The 21,115-nt window shown below is 49.4% G+C and overlaps 1 protein-coding gene across 2 annotated transcripts in view; it reads left to right on the top strand.

The window, feature by feature from the left end:
* The window catches only part of LOC144950918 (protocadherin-9-like), a 152,462-nt gene that overhangs the window by 108,018 nt on the left and 23,329 nt on the right, over positions 1 to 21,115 (top strand). The window contains exon 7 of one of the 2 annotated variants that reach the window (XM_078881096.1): positions 18,960 to 19,302. In XM_078881096.1, coding sequence (XP_078737222.1) covers positions 18,960 to 19,302 — 343 coding nt within the window. Of the gene's footprint in view, positions 1 to 18,890; positions 19,303 to 21,115 lie in introns of both variants that reach the window. The other variant, XM_078881094.1, reaches the window with a different exon arrangement.

Genomic DNA, 21,115 nt, shown 5'->3' with positions numbered 1-21,115 from the left:
CGAGTTCGATCCCCGTTCACGGCCAACGCCCCTGACGCTAATATCTGAAAACCGATGGCTTACCACCACCCCCCCCCATCCCCCCCTAGGTCGACTCGGCCTCAAACGAGTAACCTGGTGCTGTGGGTGTGTAAACATCTAGATTTGAAGCTTTCGTGACTGCAAGGATGCATACTCTTAGTTTCTTTCGGTAAAGTCACGTAGGTAAAAAATGAAATAAAAATTAAATTAAATTAATTAATTAATCACTTGACGCAGATATTTTGCTGTGACAGTTTCACCTGAAGACGGAAGCTTGTGTTGCCTCCGAAACGTCGTGATTTTTTTGTTTTATTTTTTTATCAATTTTTATTTCATTTTTTTTACCAACGTGACTTTACCGAAAGAACTAAGAGTTTGTGTAAACATCGTTACATTGGGACACGACGGCTGGCCGAAATGCGACCCTTCAGATGAGTTACAAAGCTCAAATCTCTCTCATACGAACCAATGTTTCAGTATTTCTTCACAGATATCCCAGGAACCCACCCCCCCCCCCACAACTCACCCCCACCTTTTTGCCCGTCCGTAACCCACGCTGCGCTCGAGTGTAATTTGTGTCCAGAACAAAAAAAAACCCAAAACCGGTGAGCCGTGACGCGTGATATATTCGTCTTCAATCGCCGCCAAGGTGCGATTCAGAGGGGACTCACCAAACCAAATTATCCTTCAGTCAAATTGCGGAGGAGGTGAGGTGAGGGAGGGGGGGGGGCCCGTGGGGGGGCCCGTGGGGTGCACGTGGGGGGCACGTGGAGAGGGGGGGGGGGTGCCCAGGGGAAGGTACGGGAGCTGCGTCCCCTCGGCCACACCTATACACACCTATACTATAAGCGGCGTTTGTTGATTTAGCATCAGCAGGTTTTAAAGTTAGACGCAGGCACGGGGATTAGGGGTCTGAACAAAGTGCTGAGCGCTGCGTCATTTACCTGGCGCGTAAAGATAAAGAGTCCGCCCCATCGTATAGCCTTCATCAGGCTGTTGGGGCAAGTGCTGTTAGCGAGCAGCACCTACGAAGGCGGGTGGGGTGGACAAACACCACGACTGTGTCTCCAACCCAGCGATGTTTGTTTGAGGCCGAGCCGACCTAAGGGAAGCACGGGACCGGTTCAGATAATCGTCACCGGGTGTTGGTTTTGGCCGGGAATTGAACTCGGCCGACCGGCTTCGCGGAGCAGTGCGCTAAGCACTGCGCCACCGCTCCCCACGTCCACGGTATAAAGATCCACCGTGTAGCCTTCACAGACTGTCGGGGCAAGTGCTGAAAGCGAACGTCTACCCAGCCCCACCCCTCCCATTGTTGGATGCACGACGGACGGACGGACGGACGGACGCAATAATCCCATGTGGGCTGGTGTAACCAGGAGGTTTCTACAAGTATAATTTATAGCATCCGCTAAATGAACTAACCACACTCTGACAAAAGACAAAGATCCCCCGTATAGCCTTGACAGACTGTAGGGGCAAGTGCACCTATGAAGGCGGGAACGGTACACGAGGGGGTGGGTGGCCAGCACCACGCCCGGCCGCCTTTGTCTCCCCAGTGGCGATGTGTACTGCACACCGCACCAGCTACTCATTTGAGGCTGAGTCGACCTAGGGGAGGCCCAGGACCGGTTCAGATAATCGTCACCGGGTGTTGGCCGTGTGCGGGTTCGTAGCGCGGCGTAGCGCTAACCGAACACAAACGCAGACACAGTAACACAAACACATTCCTGCGGAGGGAGCTGGTAGGAACGTTGGGTTGCTCGGTCAATGGCCAGGGTCAACGGCGGCGTGGTGTATTCCGCAAATATGCCCGACTGTGGGTTCGATCCTAACCCTGCCGTATGCTGTATATTTGAAGTTTGCGGTGTCTCTCTCTCCGTGGTGAGATGTTAACTACCTCGCCTGATATGAAGGAGGTCGTGGGTTCGATCGGGACCCTGGCATCTGCTGTATATTTGAAGTTTGCGTGTCTCTCTCTCTCCGTGGTGAGATGTTAACTACCTCGCCCGATATGAAGGAGGTCGTGGGTTCGATCGGGACCCTGGCATCTGCTGTATATTTGAAGTTTGCGTGTCTCTCTCCGTTGTGAGATGTTAACTGCCTTGCCTGGTCTACAGGAGGTCGTGGGTTCGATCCCGACCGTGACGCCTGCTGCTGTATATTTGGAGTTTGCGTGTCTCTCTCTCCCCGTGGATTTTTCGGGGTCCTCCGGTTTTTTTCTCTCTTCCACATTTATAAATCAACACGACGCATTGAGAGTATTCGCCTGCTGCTACAAATTCCCACGCGATGATGGTGATGATGATGCCACTTCGTTGAGCTATCATTTGTGCGATAGCCAAGTCGCTTATGACAAAAAGAGATACACAGAAGCTCAGTTGCCTGACTTGGTAAATGTTAAAATATCGTAGTATAGTATGTATAAAGTGTATATCTCCATATATATAAGGCAAAGTTGTGATTATGTGTGTCTGTTCAAAATGTTTAGCGTACTTCCCGACATGCAACACACTTGAAATTTGCCATGTGGGTACTTTACAGACTGTACACCATGCACACATTATTAAATACACTTTTTTTTGGGGGGGGGAGCTCAATAATTCATATATTTTTTGCACGGCAAGTGAGCTGTGACGTCACATCTGTCACGTGACCCGCGCACGTGGAAGCGTAACGCATTGTAGTGTCGTGGTCAGCACGCTGTGTGTGTGAGTGGGGAGCGGTGGTGCAGTGGTTAGCGCGCCGCGCTACGAACCCGGCGACCCGAGTTCGATTCCCGCTCACGGCCACCACCGTTGACGATTATTTCAACCGTTCCTGGGCCTCCCCTAGGTCGACTCAGCCTCAAACGAGTAACTGCGGTGCTGTGTGAACATCGCCACTGGGGAGACAAAGGCGGCCGGGCGTGGTGGATCCAAGTCCCGTGGGTAGAGTACAAGCTCGTAGTGTAAGGAAGTAAATAGAACAGCGAGCTACACAAACTAAGCGCATCATCGTCAGCAGTAAATAGAACAGCGAGCTACACAAACTAAGCGCATCATCGTCAGCATCGCTGTTATGGCAAAGCAGCAGATTGACATTGACCAGCAAAGATGGATAGTTGAGTAGCAGCGGTCCTTACCTGGTAAAGTAAATAAATAAACACCCCTTCCCCCCCGCAGCCCCCCCTAACCCCCCCCCCAACCCCAACCTCTAACAGCAAGCCGCCGGTCTCGAACGCACGCGGGGTGTTGAGATTCCCGTTAATAAATTATAGCGCCTGGCAGGAGGGCTCAAAACCACTGACGATTGATTTCCAACCCCCCCCCCAAACCAACCTCCCCCTTCCCCCCTACCCCCTCCTGGCTTGTATGCGCTGACGCAGCAAGTCTCGCGTCTCGCGTCTTGCAAAACACTGCGGCCCTTGGCGAGACACCGCGACACTGCTCGGCCTTCTCCCAGGCGAAGAACCACTCCGGTTTAACCACCAACTCCATGCCTCCCTCCATGCCTTTCTCCCTCCCCTCCCTCCCCTACCCTCCCCTTTCTCCCCCCCCTCCCTCCCTCCCCTTCCTCAATTCCTCTCCCCCCCTCCTCCCTCCCCTCCCCCATCCCCCTGCCCTCCCCCTTTCTTCTTCCTTCCCCTCCCCTCTCTCCCTCTCTCCCTCCCCTCCCCCCCTTCCTACCTCCCTCCCCCCCGTCTCCCCCTCCCCTCCCTCCCCTCCCTCCCTCCCTCCCCTCCCCCCCTCCCCTCTCTCCCTCCCTACCGCTCCCCTCCTCTGTCCTATGCAAGGCGCTTCACACAGATTTAACAACGGCACGCACGGCGGTCATGACGGCGACGAGGTGAATGGGAGTAGTCGAGAGGTAGCAATGGGGTGGGCTCTCATCTCCACGTGCGTAAATCCCCGTGAAAGCGAAATTGATGGCAGGTAGATGACGATGAATGGAATTCAATGAATGGTGCGATGAGTGAAAGCCACATAATGATGAGAATTTGAAGGGTGATGAGCGAGTTTTGAGTTCAGTGAAGGGAGGCGAGACAATGGAGAACGCGTGGATTGAACACAAGGAGGAGGAGGAACAGAGGGAGGGAGAGACGGCTAAGAGATGTCGCAACAACAACCACAACAACAACCACAACAACCACAACCACAAACTGGACTCTAGTAAATTTTCCATCGGCGTAGAAAGTGCCCCACATCTTCTTGGTTCTTTCGGTAAAGTCACGTAGAAGGGAAATAATACAATAATAAAAATAAAACATAATAGATTCTACGGGACTTTACCGAAAGAACCAAGAAGATGAATCCCTGCAGTCACGAAAGCTTTAAATCGAAATTTTATTATGTTTTATTTTTATTATTTTATTATTTCCATTCTACGTGACTTTACCGAAAGAACCAAGAAGATGAATCCCTGCAGTCACGAAAGCTTTAAATCGAAATCCCTGCAGTCACGAAAGCTTTAAATCGAAATTTTATTATGTTTTATTTTTATTATTTTATTATTTCCATTCTACGTGACTTTATCGAAAGAACCAAGAAGATGAATCCCTGCAGTCACGAAAGCTTTAAATCGAAATGCCCCACATCTTCTAACGGAGTGTCCCGAAACCGATTCCAGGAGGATCCAGGATTTTCCTCGCTAGGGAAGATCCTGCTTTGGATGATTGTGCCTGGGGAAGGGGGACGGGGTGTCGCTGATGATTTATTTCTGCAGCAGGATTGTGGCCCATATTGTTTGGTTCTTTCGGTAAAGTCACGTAGATAGAAAAATAATAATAATAAAATAAAGTGAATAAAAATAAAAACAATAAAATAACAAAAAAAAACACGAATGTAGACTGTAGCCTGGTTATTAAGCTGGGTGAGTGTACTGGCAGTCTATAATGTAGACTGTAGCCTGGTTATTAAGCTGGGTTAGTGTACTGGCAGTCTATAATGTAGACTGTAGCCTGGTTATTAATCGGAGTGAGCGTACTGGCAGCCTATGATGTAGACTGTAGCCTGGTTATTAAGCTGGGTGAGTGTCGTGGCAGTCTATAATGTGGACTGTAGCCTGGTTATTAAGCTGGGTGAGTGTACTGGCAGTCTATAATGTAGACTGTAGCCTGGTTATTAAGCTGGGTGAGTGGACTGGCAGTCTATAATGTAGACTGCAGCCTGGTTATTAAGCTGAGTGAGTGTACTGGCAGTCTATGATGTAGACTGTAGCCTGGTTATTAAGCTGGGTGAGTGTACTGGCAGTCTATAATGTAGACTGTAGCCTGGTTATTAAGCTGGGTGAGTGGACTGGCAGTCTATAATGTAGACTGCAGCCTGGTTATTAAGCTGAGTGAGTGTACTGGCAGTCTATAATGTAGACTGTAGCCTGGTTAGTAAGCTGGGTGAGTGTACTGGCAGTCTATGATGTAGACTGTAGCCTGGTTATTAAGCTGAGTGAGTGTACTGGCAGTCTATGATGTAGACTGTAGCCTGGTTATTAAGCTGGGTGAGTGTACTGGCAGTCTATAATGTAGACTGTAGCCTGGTTATTAAGCTGGGTGAGTGGACTGGCAGTCTATAATGTAGACTGCAGCCTGGTTATTAAGCTGAGTGAGTGTACTGGCAGTCTATGATGTAGACTGTAGCCTGGTTATTAAGCTGGGTGAGTGTACTGGCAGTCTATGATGTAGACTGTAGCCTGGTTATTAAGCTGAGTGAGTGTACTGGCAGTCTATGATGTAGACTGCAGCCTGTTTCTTAATCGGCAGTCTATGATGTAGACTGTAGCCTGGTTATTAAGCTGGGTGAGTGTACTGGCAGTCTATGATGTAGACTGTAGCCTGGTTATTAAGCTGAGTGAGTGTACTGGCAGTCTATGATGTAGACTGTAACCTGGTTATTAAGCTGGGTGAGTGTACTGGCAGTCTATGATGTAGCCTGGTTATTAAGCTGAGTGAGTGTACTGGCAGTCTATAATGTAGACTGTAGCCTGGTTATTAATCGGAGTGAGTGTACTGGCAGTCTATGATGCAGACTGTAGCCTGGTTATTAGGGTTCTTTATTCCCAGGGATTTTCTCCATCGTGTTGCGGTGGTCTTCTTGTCGCCATGGGCGTTCTTTGCATTTTGCTGGAAAAGGTTTTCTGGATTTGTGCCACGTGTGCTGTGGTGGTGGCGGCAAGGAGATGACCTCGTTCATTGGGGAGGTTCGCGATTTCTGATGGCCATCTCATTTCCCACGGTACTAATAGGGGTCAGATTAAAGAAGCGACTTTAAGTTGCTGTTATCCAACTTAAATTGTCGCTTCAGACGCGGAGTGCGGTGGGGGCGGGATCTCGTCTGTAACCTCCTTTCAAGGAATTCTAGATTTGAAGCTTTCGTGACTGCAAGGATTCATATTCTTAGGTTTTTTCTGTAAAGTCACGTAGGTAGAAAAAAATTAAAATTAATAAAATAAAAATAAAATAAAAATCACGACGTTTCGGAGGCAACACAAGCTTCCGTCTTCAGGTGGAACCGTCACCGCAAGATTGCTGTATCAAGTAAGAGAAATTTCTCTTTCAGATAATCGTCACAGCACGATTGCTGTATCAAGTAAGAGAAATTCCAAGAACACAGTATTTGTATATATACTGGTTGAGGGTGGGAGGAGCCAAGGTAGGCCCTGAATATTATTTTTGTGAGGTTCGGTGCGGCTGAAGCACGCTGCTAGGAATGGGCCTTTGTTGTGTAGACAGCATCACGATGCCGATTGATGGTTTTGGGATTCGCGACCTCACCAATCGAAGGCCGCCTGCTCCGTTCGTGACATAGATGGGGAGGGCATCTGCCACGTGGCCCAACCGGTCCCGTTTCGGTTGACTGGTCGGTGGTGGGGTGGAGGGGGGGTGGGTTCGAAACGTTGAATTTTTGACGTCGGCCCCATTCCAGACTCTGTCTACCTCTCGCCTTCATTTGTATTTTTGGCGTGGAGTCAGGCTACTGCTGCTGCTGTTGCTGCTGTAATTCAGGTGGCCTTGTGGGGGGATGGTTACTCCCTCGCGCGCACATGCGCGTGGCATCGATGCTGAATAGGAGACGCAGGAGGAGCGATGTTTTTGCGATGGACCGCAAGTCACGGCAGAGGTGGTGCCCACCCACCAGTGATGGCGAATTACACACTGGTCAACACACTTTTTAAATCCTTTATATTAAGTTCGCTTGCTTGCTTAGGACCGTGCAAATCTTTCGGTCGTTTTTTAACCCACTTCCCGAGATCCAATCGAGCTGACATTTTGCACACAGACTCGTTGTGCGTGACATTGAATTTTCGTTAACAATTTTTTCCAAAATTTTACACTGTTTAGGGAATTTTTAAAAAAAAATTTATTTACCAATTGATAATGCTGCCAGACAATCATCTGACCCATAGGTGGCAGCCATCTCAAGCCAGAGGACGAGAGGACTCTAGCCGCCCCGATGCCACGCATATAAAGGATTTATAGTGAAAAACTTTGTTTTTATGGGTTAATTTTTTCCTGGTCTGTCCGTGGTTTCCTCGGCGATTGTGAGAGAGATGCGATGTTTCACAAGCGGCTCCGTTGTCAAGTAAAAACACAACAACAACAACAAACCCCGACGCGTCATGAATCTCATTGTACGGATTAGTGGAATTCATCGCGGATTACAAATCCCGAGTTGTTGATGTATTTACGTATTAATTTACTTTTTTCAATCGAAAACACGACACAGCACCTCCCCTGTCGCGGGAGGCTGATCGCGTCTTTAAATCCGCGTCCCAAAAGAACCAACGAATAATTTTGACTACGATTTGTAGTATTGTTATTATTGATACTACTACGCAACAAACACAAATTTTCCGTGTACAACGCACGCGGAAATAACACAGGTCAACACACTTGTTCTGGCATGAGGTATTCCAACGGTTGTAAGGTAATTTTGGGGTGCTAATTCCAAACCTGATGTGATAGACAGTTTTTGTCTATCACATCAGGTTTTTGAGATATAAAATATTGCATTTTCAATAAAAACTGCAGAAGAAAAATATTAAATAAATGGGGATTATTGTGTCCGTCCGTAATGCATCCAAAAATGGGAGGGGTGGGGCTGGGTGGAAAGGGGAGGGTGGGGAGGGGCTGGGTGGGGAGGGAGGGGCTGGGTGGGGAAGGGAGTAAAGGGTGGGGAGGGGCTGGGTGGAGAGGGTGGGGAGGGGCTGGGTTGGGAGGGTGGGGCTGGGTGGGGAGGGTGGGGAGGGGCTGGGTGGAGAGGGTGGGGAGGGGCTGGGTTGGGAGGGTGGGGCTGGGTGGGCGGTGGGAGGGGTGGGGCTGGGAGGGGAGGGGCTGGTCACCCCATGGTGCCCTTATAAAACTCAACGTTTAACCTACTCACGCCGGCTTGTGCCCGCCCTCACAGTCGGCCATATTTGCGGAATACACCACGCCGCCGTTGACCCTGGCCATTGACCGAGCAACCCAACGTTCCTACCAGCTCCCTCCGCAGGAATGTGTGATCGTTCTAGGTCACCACGTGGCTTTAACAGGTACCGGAGCTATTCCGTAGCGGCTGATTCGTACAACGTGATCGTTCACCGAAAAAATGCGCTTCTGCGGCCGTCTGGAACGCTCTTCCACTGGGATTTATTTCATTTCACAGTCTGTTAAGGCTACACCGGGGGGGGGGGGGAGGGGGATCTCTGTCTTTATTTCAGTGCCGGCCGATGGGAAAAGGGTCGAGAGCACGAAGTCCCGCAGATGGCTCGCGAACTAAACCATTTTTATTTTCTAGCAGGTAAGGACCATTGAGCGCTGTAGCTCTCTTTGGTATTTTTTTCTCGGCTCGAGTGTCGGGTTGAAATCGTTTTTTTTTTGTCTTTCAAAGTGCCGCATTAACCGCAAGCAATAAAAAAATATTTAAAAAATAAAAACGCGTTCGCCGAGGAATTTTCCGTGTTACCGAATCGCATTTTTCACGGTAAAAAAAAAAATACAATTTCTGCCCGCGGTCATCTTCCCGTGGTTGCTGAACGGACTTGAGATGAGGGGTAAAGCCGAAGCGTTACCGTATCGTTCCGCGTGACTGTATCATTCCGCGCGTAATACCTGGAATTCCCACACCGCTCAGCTCAAGAAAGTAGCTCGCCGTCGACCGCTCAGAAAGCTGCGTTATCACCCCACTCACTCACCTACTCACTCACTCACTTTCTTGTTCACTCACCTACTCACTCACTCACTCACCCTCTTGTTCACTCACCTACTCACTCACCTACTCACTCACCTACTCACTCACTCACCCTCTTGTTCACTCACCAACTCACTCACCTACTCACTCACTCACTCACCCTCGTGTTCACTCACCAACTCACTCACCTACTCACTCACTCACTCACCCTCTTGTTCACTCACCTACTCACTCACCTACTCACTCACTCACCTACTCACTCACCTACTCACTCACTCACCCTCTTGTTCACTCACCAACTCACTCACCTACTCACTCACTCACCCTCTTGTTCACTCACCTACTCACTCACCTACTCACTCACCTACTCACTCACTCACTCACCCTCTTGTTCACTCACCAACTCACTCACCTACTCACTCACTCACTCACCCTCGTGTTCACTCACCAACTCACTCACCTACTCACTCACTCACTCACCCTCTTGTTCACTCACCTACTCACTCACCTACTCACTCACTCACCCTCTTGTTCACTCACCTACTCACTCACTCACCCTCTTGTTCACTCACCAACTCACTCACCAACAAAATAACTCACCCACCCACTCACTCATCCACAGTATTCATTTACCTACTCGCTCACTCACTCACTCACCCTCTTGTTCACTCACCAACTCACTCACCAACGAAATAACTCACCCACCCACTCACTCATTCACCCACTCGCTCACTCACTCACCAGCTAACTCACCCACGCACTGACTTCATCCACTCACCCGCCCACCTACTCTTCCACTCACCCACCCATCCACTCATCCATCCACCCACTCACCTGACTAATCTGCTCACTCAATCACCCCACTCACTCACCTACTCACGTACTCACCCACCCACTTGTTCATTCACCAACTCACTCACCAACGAACTAACTCACCCACCCCACTCACTCATCACTACTCACCCACCCACTCGCTCACCAGCAAACTCACCCAAGCACTGCTTTCACCCACTCATCCATCCGCCCACTCATCCACTCACCTACCGACCCGCCCACTCACCGAAGGGAAGTAGAGAATGGAGCAATTACGGGAGACCAGATGTGCGGGGTCGGGACAACAAGCTTTCTAGGAGACACTTTAAAGTAGAGTGTGGAAGAGAGAGAGAGAGACGGGGGAGTGCAGAGTGCATCTTCAGGTGGATTGGCCTGAGGAGTGGATTGGACGTGGGGTGGAGGGGATGGAGGAGTGGGGGGGGGTTAAGGGGGGGGGGTGAAGGGGCGGGGCTACGAAGCTTGCAGAGGGACGAGGGAGCGAGACCACGCAGAATCCGAAAATTGTATTTATATTTCGATTTAAAGCTTTCGTGACTGCAGGGATTCATCTTCTTGGTTCTTTCGGTAAAGTCACGTAGAAGGGAAGTAATACAATAATAAAAAAAGAAGCAATAAAATAATAAAAACAAAACATAATAAAATAATATATTATTTTATTATGTTTTGTTTTTATTATTTTATTACTTCCCTTCTACGTGACTTTACCGAAAGAACCAAGAAGAGTGTATTTATACTCGAGGAATCCGATAAGCTATGAAGCGCTTTTCCACTCAAGTCCGTTACATGCGGCGATGGGGAGCGAGGTCAGAAATCAAAGGGGAGATGGTTTTCTGCAAAGCCCTCACTGGGGGGGGTGGGGTGGTGGGGGGTGGTGGGGGGTGGTGGGGGGTGGTGGAGGGTGGTGGGAATCCGAAAAGCTATGAAGCTTTTTTGCATCACTCGGCTCTGTCGAATCGCTGTCCGCCACTGTGGGCAGGCGTCATAACTACATCACGTGAATTGGCGTCGCAGCGTTGAAAAGGAAGTCAACTCGCTCAGTGGGCTTGACCTGCTGAGAGAATAAGTCATATTTAAATGGTTTGTTTTTAGAACGCGCTTTTATGAAATGTACTCGTAATGGAAGAACTCCACGACTCCAGGAAGTGGCCCCGAAGTTTGCCACAACGTAAGGGACCGTGGGAAATTACAGCCAACGTCAGTTGAGCGTGGACAATTAGACCCAAGCCGAAACATAACATGTAAAAATAATGTAAATTTGTTTTTATGATAGAATATAGTATTGTCATCAGTATGACATAAGTATACCAAGTTTGCAGTCGATACCACATTGGGAAGTGGGTTAAAACTGAGTTACAAGATTTGAAGATACAACAACAACAGACAGAGTGAGTTCATAGAAAGCGTGTCAAAAGATAGTTTTAAAAAAATGTGTTTAATTTTTTATGATAGAATATAGTATTGTCATCAGTATGACATAAGTATACCAAGTTTGCAGTCGATACCACATTGGCAAGTGGGTTAAAATTGAGTTACAAGATTTAAGGATACGACAACAACGACAGACAGACAGAGTGAGTTAAATAAAAGCGTGTAGTAAAATAAAAAAAATAGTTTAGTTTTTTTTGTACGTATATTTTTTACAAAGTGGGGATTTAGAGACGCCAATTCCTCTAAGTACGCGATTGTTGATTCTAAATGTGTAGGGACAAAAGCGGAGGATCTGGAGAAAAATCCACGTGACCACACGAAGAGAGAGAGAGACGCAGACTCCAAATATACAGCAGGTCTCAATTTTGGAGCTTTCGTGACTGCAGGAATTATTCTTTGGTTATTTCGGTTAAGTCACGTCTAAAGATAAAATAATAAATTAAATAATAGCATACTACGACGTTTCGATTGCAACACAAGCAATCATCATCAGGTATAAAAGAACCAAAAATCTAACCAGAAAACTATAGACAGACACACAAGCAGACAGACATCACAAAGACACACAGAGAGAGAACACGTATCGGCAGAAAGAGAGAGGTCGTTTCTGTGACGAGGCCTTAAATATAGAGAGGGGCGGGGGCGGAGAGAGGGAGGGGGCAGAGAAAAAATTAGCATGTCAATGAGTGGACAATGACGTGGTACGGTACGCAAGCTTGAAAATTAGGAGAAAGACACACTAAAATTAAATAACCTAGTAAAATATCGAAATGTAATGTAATGCAACACAGAGAGTCGGTCAACACACAATTAACGCATAGCCCGGTTGACTACGTATTTCAAAGACAGCAGGTGTCAAGGTCGGGATCGAACCCAGGACCTCCTGTGTACCAGGCGAGGTAGTTAACATCTCCTAGCCACCGGTTGTTGTTGTCGTCACGTTCTGAGCCCGTGTGCCCCCCTTACTGGACATCAGTGGGACAAAAAATCGCTTCTTAGCTCATCGGATTCCTCCTTTTGCAGCGTGCACAAACATTCTGACTCTGATATCTCGCCCGGGCGTCGGTGTGATTCAAGTTCATAATCAACGTTTTTGGGTTCAGATCGCGTTATTTATAAATGTGTCGTAACCCTCCACCACCCGACACGGCCAATCAGTAAAAAAGTGTCACGTTGACAAAAGACAAAATAGTTCACTGCTTTAGCCCACCGGTGTGTTGAAGCGTGAGACCACAACATTTACAATTTGAGTAGTGCGACGTTTCGCTGGTAATTGCATCCAGCATCATCGGGCAATTTTACTGATTGGCCGTGTCGGGTGGTGGAGGGTTACGACACATTTATAAATAACGCGATCTAAACCCAAAAACGTTGATTATGAATAATATTGGTCGCGAAAGCCTGCCACGTGTTAAAGTGATTCAAGTTGTTTGCAGGCGAAGCGGCTTTTTGCGAATTGAGACGAGATTTCCTTGCGGACAAAAATAAAATGTGAATTCTTTTTTATTTTGATTGTGGGGGGCGGGGGGGGGGAGAGTGGGGGGCAAGCCAGCGAGAAAATATTTTTACAAATTTTGTTCCCTCCCCCAACCAGTGCCGGATTTTCCTCTCTAGCACAATTAGCTACATATCCTACAGGCCCCGCACTTTCAAGGGCCCCGCGCTAAATGATTTCAAGCTATTCTTGGTTCATCTTCTTGGTTCTTTCGGTAAAGTCACGTAGATTCAAAGCTTTCGATTTAAATAGTTCGTGACTGCAGGGATTCATCTTCTTGGTTCTTTCGGTAAAGTAAAGTCACGTCTGAATGACTCTCATTCAGACGCTGTCTCCTCGACAGACCTGTTCTCCACCTGAGGACGGCTACTTGCGTTGTGGCCGAAACGTTGTGAGAATTATTTTATTATGTTTTATTTTTATTATTTTATTATTTCAATTCTACGTGACTTTACCGAAAGAACCAAGAAGATGAATCCCTGCAGTCACGAAAGCTTTAAATCGAAATCTATTCTTGGTTCTTTCGGTAAAGTCACGTAGAAGGGAAATAATAAAATAATAAAACAATGAAATTCTCACGACGTTTCGATTGCAACACAAGCAATCATCATCAGGTGTGAAAACCACCAAAATCATAATCTTGCCGTGGTTTTCGCACCTGGTGATGATTGCTTGCGTTGCAATCGAAACGTCGTGAGAATTGTATTGTTTTATTTTTTATTATTTTATTATTTCCCTTCTACGTGACTTTACCGAAAGAACCAAGAATAGATTTCGATTTAAAGCTTTCGTGACTGCAGGGATTCATCTTCTTGGTTCTTTCGGTAAAGTCACGTAGAAGGGAAATCATAAAATAATAAAAACCATATTATTATATTATAATGTTGTATTTTTATCATTATTTTATTATTTCCCTTCTACGTGACTTTACCCGAAAGAACCAAGAAGATGAATGAATTTGCTTTGATCTCCCCAACCACTCAGGCTGCCTGCCCGCGTGACGAGTTGGGCAGTTCATGAGTCGCTAATGGGCTGGATATTTTAATCGGGTAAAGGGCGGCAGCGGTGGTGGCGGCGGTGGTGATTCGTTTTTAATCGCACTTTGATTTTAGTCTCCTCTTCTCTCTCTGTCCTCTCCAAAATGTTTCAAATGTCAGAGAGGCGATTATGGTTTTTTTTTCCCCCGCTCGCTCTCTCTCGTTTCTTCCCGGTCTAATGGTTTAAAAAATAATTGCAAAAATGAAGAAAAAAACGTTTTCTCGATAAAAATCGGAGCGCGGTGTGGTGGTTGGTGGTGGTGGTAGCGTTTGGCGGTTGTTGTTGGTAGTGGTGGTGATGGCGGTTGTGACGGTGGTGGTAGCGTTGGTGGTTGTTGTTAGTAGTGGCGGTGGTGGCGGTGGTGGTGGCAGCGGTGGTAGTTTTTGGCGGTGGTGGTGATGGTGGTAGTGGCGGTGATGGTGGAGGCGGTGGCGGTGGTGGTTGTTGGTGATTGTGGTGGCGGTGGTGGTGATGGTGGTAGTGGCGGTGGTGGTGATGGTGGTGGCGATGGTGGTAGTGGTTAGCGCTACGCCGCGCTACGAACCCGGCGACCCGAGTTCGATTCCCGCTCACAGCCACCCAGTGACGATTAATCTGAACCGGTCCTGGGCCTCCCCTAGGTCGACTCAGCCTCAAATGAGTACCTTGTGCGGTCTGTAAACATCGCCACTGGGGTGGCTGCTAGCCACCCACCTCATCGTATGCCATGCTTATCCTTCATAGGTGCTACTCGCTAACAGCATTTGTCCCGACAGTCTGTTCGGGTTATACGGGCACGTGTGTCTGTTCCCGTGACCTCCTGCCAGCGGGCGATCGACACTTCGCTTGGCGTCAAAGTTGCACGTAGCCAGACACAGACGCCGTGGTGATTGTCAGCGCCACGTAGCGGCGAACGTCGATTTTTGCTGTTGTTGGTTCGCACAGTAGGGGGCACAGGTGGTGCAATCTGCAAGTCATCTCAGTCAACCCACGGCACCTGCTGGGTCTGTCCTGTGAACTCCTGCACCTAGCCTGGCACAGTAGGGGGCACAGGTGGTGCAATCTGCAAGTCATCTCAGTCATCCCACGGCACCTGCTGGGTCTGTCCTGTGAACTCCTGCACCTAGCCTGGCACAGTAGGGGGCACAGGTGGTGCAATCTGCAAGTCATCTCAGTCAACCCACGGCACCTGCTGGGTCTGTCCTGTGAACTCCTGCACCTAGCCTGGCACAGTAGGGGGCACAGGTGGTGCAATCTGCAAGTCATCTCAGTCAACCCACGGCACCTGCTGGGTCTGTCCTGTGAACTCCTGCACCTAGCCTGGCACAGTAGGGGGCACAGGTGGTGCAATCTGCAAGTCATCTCAGTCAACCCACGGCACCTGCTGGGTCTGTCCTGTGAACTCCTGCACCTAGCCTGGCACAGTAGGGGGCACAGGTGGTGCAATCTGCAAGTCATCTCAGTCAACCCACGGCACCTGCTGGGTCTGTCCTGTGACTTCCTGCACCTAGCCTGGCACAGTAGGGGGCACAGGTGGTGCATCTGCAAGTCATCTCAGTCAACCCACGGCACCTGCTGGGTCTGTCCTGTGAACTCCTACACCTAGCCTGGCACAGTAGGGGGCACATGTGGTGCAATCTGCAAGTCATCTCAGTCAGCCCACGGCACCTGCTGGGTCTGTCCTGTGAACTCCTGCACCTAGCCTGGCACAGTAGGGGGCACAGGTGGTGCAATCTGCAAGTCATCTCAGTCATCCCACGGCACCTGCTGGGTCTGTTCTGTGAACTCCTACACCTAGCCTGGCACAGTAGGGGGCACATGTGGTGCAATCTGCAAGTCATCTCAGTCAGCCCACGGCACCTGCTGGGTCTGTCCTGTGAACTCCTGCACCTAGCCTGGCACAGTAGGGGGCACAGGTGGTGCATCTCCCAGTAGCCATCTCAGTCAGTCGACCCGTGGCACCTTCTGGGTCTGTCCTGTGACCTCCTGCACCTAAACTGGCACAGTAGGGGCACAGGTGGTGCATCTGCAAATAAGTAATCTCGGTCAACCCACGGCACCTGCTGGGTCCGTCCCGTGACCTCCTATCAGTAGCGAGAGCCTTGGACACTTCACGTGGCCTCAAAGTGCACCTAGCCTGGCACGGGCGCCGTGGTGACGTCACCGCCAGTGAGTGGCGAATGGCGACTGTTGTTGTTGTTGTTGGTTAAGTCGCTACCCACCCTTGCCCCCCCCCCCCTACCATAGCGTTGGCAAATTTTGTATCACTTTTGATGCTTGTTTTTTTACTGTTTGGCCGTGTCGGGTGGTGGAGGGTTACGACACATTTATAAGTAACGCGATTTAACCCCAAAAACGTTTCTTATGGACTTTTGATACTGTCAAAAAGGTCTCGCAGATATCAACTCACCGCTCGCTATAAAGACACGGGTGCCGGTATAGGCCGAACAGAATGCTCGGACAAATGCTGTTGGCGAGTAGCACCTATGAAGGCCGGCACGGCACGCGAATCGATGGGGTGGGTGGCGAGAAGCCATCCCAGTGGCGATGTTTCAGACACTGCACCAGCTACTCATTTGAGGTTTTGTTGGGTTGGGGGGGGGGGTCGTTGGAGAAAAGGAAAAAAAAAACCTCCCAAAAACCACCCAGGTTTCTCGTGAAAATACGCGCAAATGCATCTAAAAACACACGAGTATTCTATTATTATTTAAGAGTAACACGACTTAACGTTTAAATTTCGATTTAAAGCTTTCGTGACTGCAGGGATTCATCTTCTTGGTTCTTTCGGTGAAGTCACGTAGAAGGGAAATAATAAAATAATAAAAATAAAACATAATCAAATAATTCTCACGACGTTTCGGCCACAACGCAAGCAGCCGTCCTCATGTGAAGAACATTCGGTCGCTGTCTTTCCTACAGACCTGTTCTTCACCTGAGGACGGCTGCTTGCGTTGTGGCCGAAACGTCGTGAGCATTATTTTATTATGTTTTATTTTTATTATTTTATTATTTCCCTTCTACGTGATTTAACGTTTGACAAATAAGACCACGGTGAGAAGCGGTCATTCTTGCGGCTGGGACATATCGAGAAACGTTCGTAGTAGGGCCAGCGCACAAACACATTCCTGCTGCGGAGGGAGCTGCTCGGTCAATGGCCTGCAGGGTCAACGGCGGCGTGGTGTATTCCGCAAATATGCCCCACTGTGAGGGCGGGTACAAGCCGGCGTGAGTAGGTGAAACGTTGAGTTTTATAAGGGCACCACGGGGTGACCAGCCCCTCCCCACCCAGCCCCACCCCTCCCACCCCCCACCCAGCCCCACCCTCCCCACCCAGCCCCTCCCCACCCTCCCCTCCCCACCCGCCCCGCTCCTCCCCACCCAGCCCCACCCCGCCCCTCCCCACCCAGCCCCACCCCTCCCACCCAGCCCCACCCCCCCACCCAGCCCCACCCTCCCCACCCAGCCCCACCCTCCCCACCTAGCCCCTCCTCCCACGATGCAGAGGAAACAAGAATATGCTCGGTGTAGTCGGCACTTTGTTTCGTTCATCATTTCGTTTTTTAAATCTTTACATTATGTAACCCCCCCCTTTTCTGCCCCCCCCCCTCTCGCTCACTCTCTCGCTCTCTCGTTCTCTCTTTACTTTCCATATATATTTTTTTTAACTACGACAAGTGCTGCATCTGCACGCAGCCCTTCTCGCAGTACAACGGCCTCCGATGTGTAACTCATATCTCTGCATGCAGAGCTCCCCGTCATCTGCCACTCTCTGTGTGTGTGTGTCTCTCTCTCTGTGTGTTGGAAAGAGCCTCTTTGCCGATATCCACGATGTTTTCATGTTTGCGGCGTGAGCATTCGGGACTAGGGCGAGCGAGAGTCTTGGCTCCGGTGCCGTTAATAAAACGGGGGCCCCCCCGTTAAACATTAAATCCCTTCCACAATTAAATGCATTTTTACGATGACAATTACAGGGCATGCAATATGCAGCGTGGGCCCCCCCTCTCCCCACCCCCGCTAAAGGAATCATCCATTATTAAAGAATTATAATTAGACGGCAGTTTGACTGATAAAGGAGGGGGGGGGGGGTCGATAAGAGTACACAGACAAAGATCCCCGTATTCTTAGGTTTTTTCGGTAAAGTCACGTAGGTTAAAAAATTAAAATTAATAAAAGTAAAATAAAAATAAAATTTAATTTACTTTTATTAATTTTAATTTTTTACCTACGTGACTTTACCGAAAATTCATTAAAGTAAAATAAATTTTATTTTTTATTTTACTTTTATTAATTTTAATTTTTTACCCACGTGACTTTACCGAAAAAACCCTAAGAATATGAATCCTTGCAGTCACGAAAGCTTCAAATCTAGAAAGATCCCCGTGTAGCCTACGAAGGATGTTGAGGTGAGATGTGGTGGGGGAGGGGGGGGGGGTCAAAATTGGTTGTTCGCGAGCATCAACGAAGGTCAGGGCCGCCTTACCGTACCCTACCCGATACCCGGCCGGGTACGGGTAGCCGGGTAACGGGTAGGGTACGGGTATCGGGTACCTGATTGCGACCTCTGGGATGAAGCCATGTTGCAGGCGCGGGTGGGTTGATTCTAGGAACTTGAATTGTGAGAAGAGACAAGACGTTGGGAAATGAGTGACAAACGGTGACTCGCCAGTGACTCACGGCCTACCCGTACCCGGCCGCACCAGGGTCTCAAACGGCTACCCGTACCTGGCCGGGTACGGGTAGCCGGGTATCGGGTAGGGTACGGGTATCGGGTACCCGGTTGCGACCTCTGTGCTGCGCTCTTGCACAAAGTTGGAGGGGGTGGTGGGTGGAGGGCTTTAATCAATTATTCATCATTCGTCTTCATGCTTGTGATCGAACCCCCCACTTGTCCCAACAGTCTGTCCGAGTCTATATGGTGGTGGTGGAACTTTCTCTTTGTCCGCACGCAGCCTCCGCCCCGCCGCGTGACCTTCTCCCTGGGCGACGGGCGCCCTGACGCCTGCGATTCATCCCAGCAGAGTTTCGCCGACAGCGGCCTCGGCGAGAGCGACGCAATGGTGACCACCTCCGGCTCGTCCTGCCCCTACTCATCCACCTCCACCACCTCCACCACCGCCTCCACCACCGCCGCAGCGAATGCCACCACCACCGTCACCACCTCCACCGCCGCAGCGAATCAACGAGGGCGTATTCGACAGACGGACAGCGGTCTCGGAGAGGGAGAGGCGAGCTCCGATGATGGTGGAGGTCACGGTGGAGCGACGGCGGTGGTGGCGACGGTGGGAGGAGGAGGAGGAGGAGCGGGAGATGAGCGCACGGTGCCCGACGGATGCACGTGGGGCGTCATGCAAGCGGAGACCGGTAGGTGGTGTGGTGTGTTGTGTGTGTGTGGTGTGTGTGGTGTGTTGTGTGTGTGGGGTGTGTGTGGGGTGTGTGGTGTGTGTGGTGTGTGTGTGGTGTGTGTGTGTGGGGTGTATGGTGTGTGTGTGGTGTGTGTGTGTGTGTGTGGGGTGTGTGTGGGGTGTGTGTGGTGTGTGTGGGGTGTGTGGGGTGTGTGGTGTGTTGTGTGTGTGGGGTGTGTGTGGGGTGTGTGTGGTGTGTGTGGTGTGTGTGGTGTGTGTGTGTGTGTGGGGTGTGTGTGTGGTGTGTGTGGGGTGTGTGGGGTGTGTGGTGTGTTGTGTGTGTGGGGTGTGTGTGTGGGGTGTGTGTGGTGTGTGTGGTGTGTGTGTGGTGTGTGTGTGGTGTGTGTGTGGGGTGTATGGTGTATGTGGTGTGTGTGGTGTGTGTGGGGTGGCACACGCATTCGTGTGTAGTCGATATACGACATTGGCAAGTGGGTTAAAATGAGTTACAAGATTTAAGGATACAAGAACAACGACAACAGACAGAGTGAGTTAAACGAAAGCGTGTAAAAATAATGTTTTTTGAATTATTTTTTGAATGATAGAATATAGCGTTGTCATCAGACAGACATAAGCATACCAAGTTTGTAGTCGATATGCCACATTGGCAAGTGGGTTAAAATGAGTTACAAGATTTGAGGATACAACGACGACAACAACAACAGACAGAGTGAGTTAAACGAAAGCGTATAACAAATAACCGCTGGACCCGGAAAAAAAACATCCCCAAATCTAATCTAAAATTCACGTTGTTGATGCCACGGGATCCTGTCTCGCGTGCCTTTGTTTTGTCCGCCACTTCTATCGAGATGATGGAAACAAAATAGAAGCTTTTAAACTTCACCCACCCCCCCCCGACCCACCTCGGCAGGAACACAGGTGGTGTTCAGACGTTCAAACACCAAACAGATCTCGCTGATTGAAACGCCCGCGGCCTTACAGACAAAAAATTATTCATATTATTGTCGCCTGCATTGACAACGAAGATATCCCGTAGATACGACAGCTTAAACCTGAGCCCGTGTCCCCATGCTTTCATGTTCGCGTCGACTTTGTACCTGGGTCGCGTTTTTTGTTGGCCAATCGTTCGCTTGCTCTAACACCATTGGTGGTGGTGGTGGTGGGGGAGGAGATGACCACGAAGGATGTTGTCTCTGGCGTCGGCCAATGAGTTTCAAGGAGAATGCATCAATTTTTCTTGGTTCTTTCGGTAAAGTCACGTAGAAGGGAAATGATGAAATTAAAAAAAAAAATCTAAAACCAGAAAATTCTCACGACGTTTCGACTGCAACACAAGCGATCATTATCAGGTGTGAAAACCACATCAAGAATTTTTGTAAAAGTGAGTTGACCTGCGGAGTGGTTAGTGGGGTGAGTGTGAGTGTGTACTGGGTGGCTGTGACACGCCGGGTGTGATTGTACCGAGTGGTTGTGACACACAGGGTGTGATTGTGTACAGATGGTTGTGACACACAGGGTGTGAGTGTGTACTGGGTGGTTGTGACACGCCGGGTGTGATTGTACCGAGTGGTTGTGACACACAGGGTGTGATTGTGTACAGATGGTTGTGACACACAGGGTGTGATTGTGTACTGGGTGGTTGTGACACACAGGGTGTGATTGTGTACAGGTGGTTGTGACACACAGGGTGTGATTGTGTACAGATGGTTGTGACACACAGGGTGTGATTGTGTACTGGGTGGTTGTGACACACAGGGTGTGATTGTGTACTGGCTGGTTGTGACACACAGGGTGTGATTGTGTACTGGGTG

Source organism: Lampetra fluviatilis, chromosome 60 (genome assembly GCF_964198595.1).
Source record: "Lampetra fluviatilis chromosome 60, kcLamFluv1.1, whole genome shotgun sequence".
Taxonomy (NCBI): domain Eukaryota; kingdom Metazoa; phylum Chordata; class Hyperoartia; order Petromyzontiformes; family Petromyzontidae; genus Lampetra; species Lampetra fluviatilis.
The sequence above is the reverse complement of the archived record's forward strand: the minus strand, read 5'-3'. Positions and strand labels throughout refer to the sequence as shown.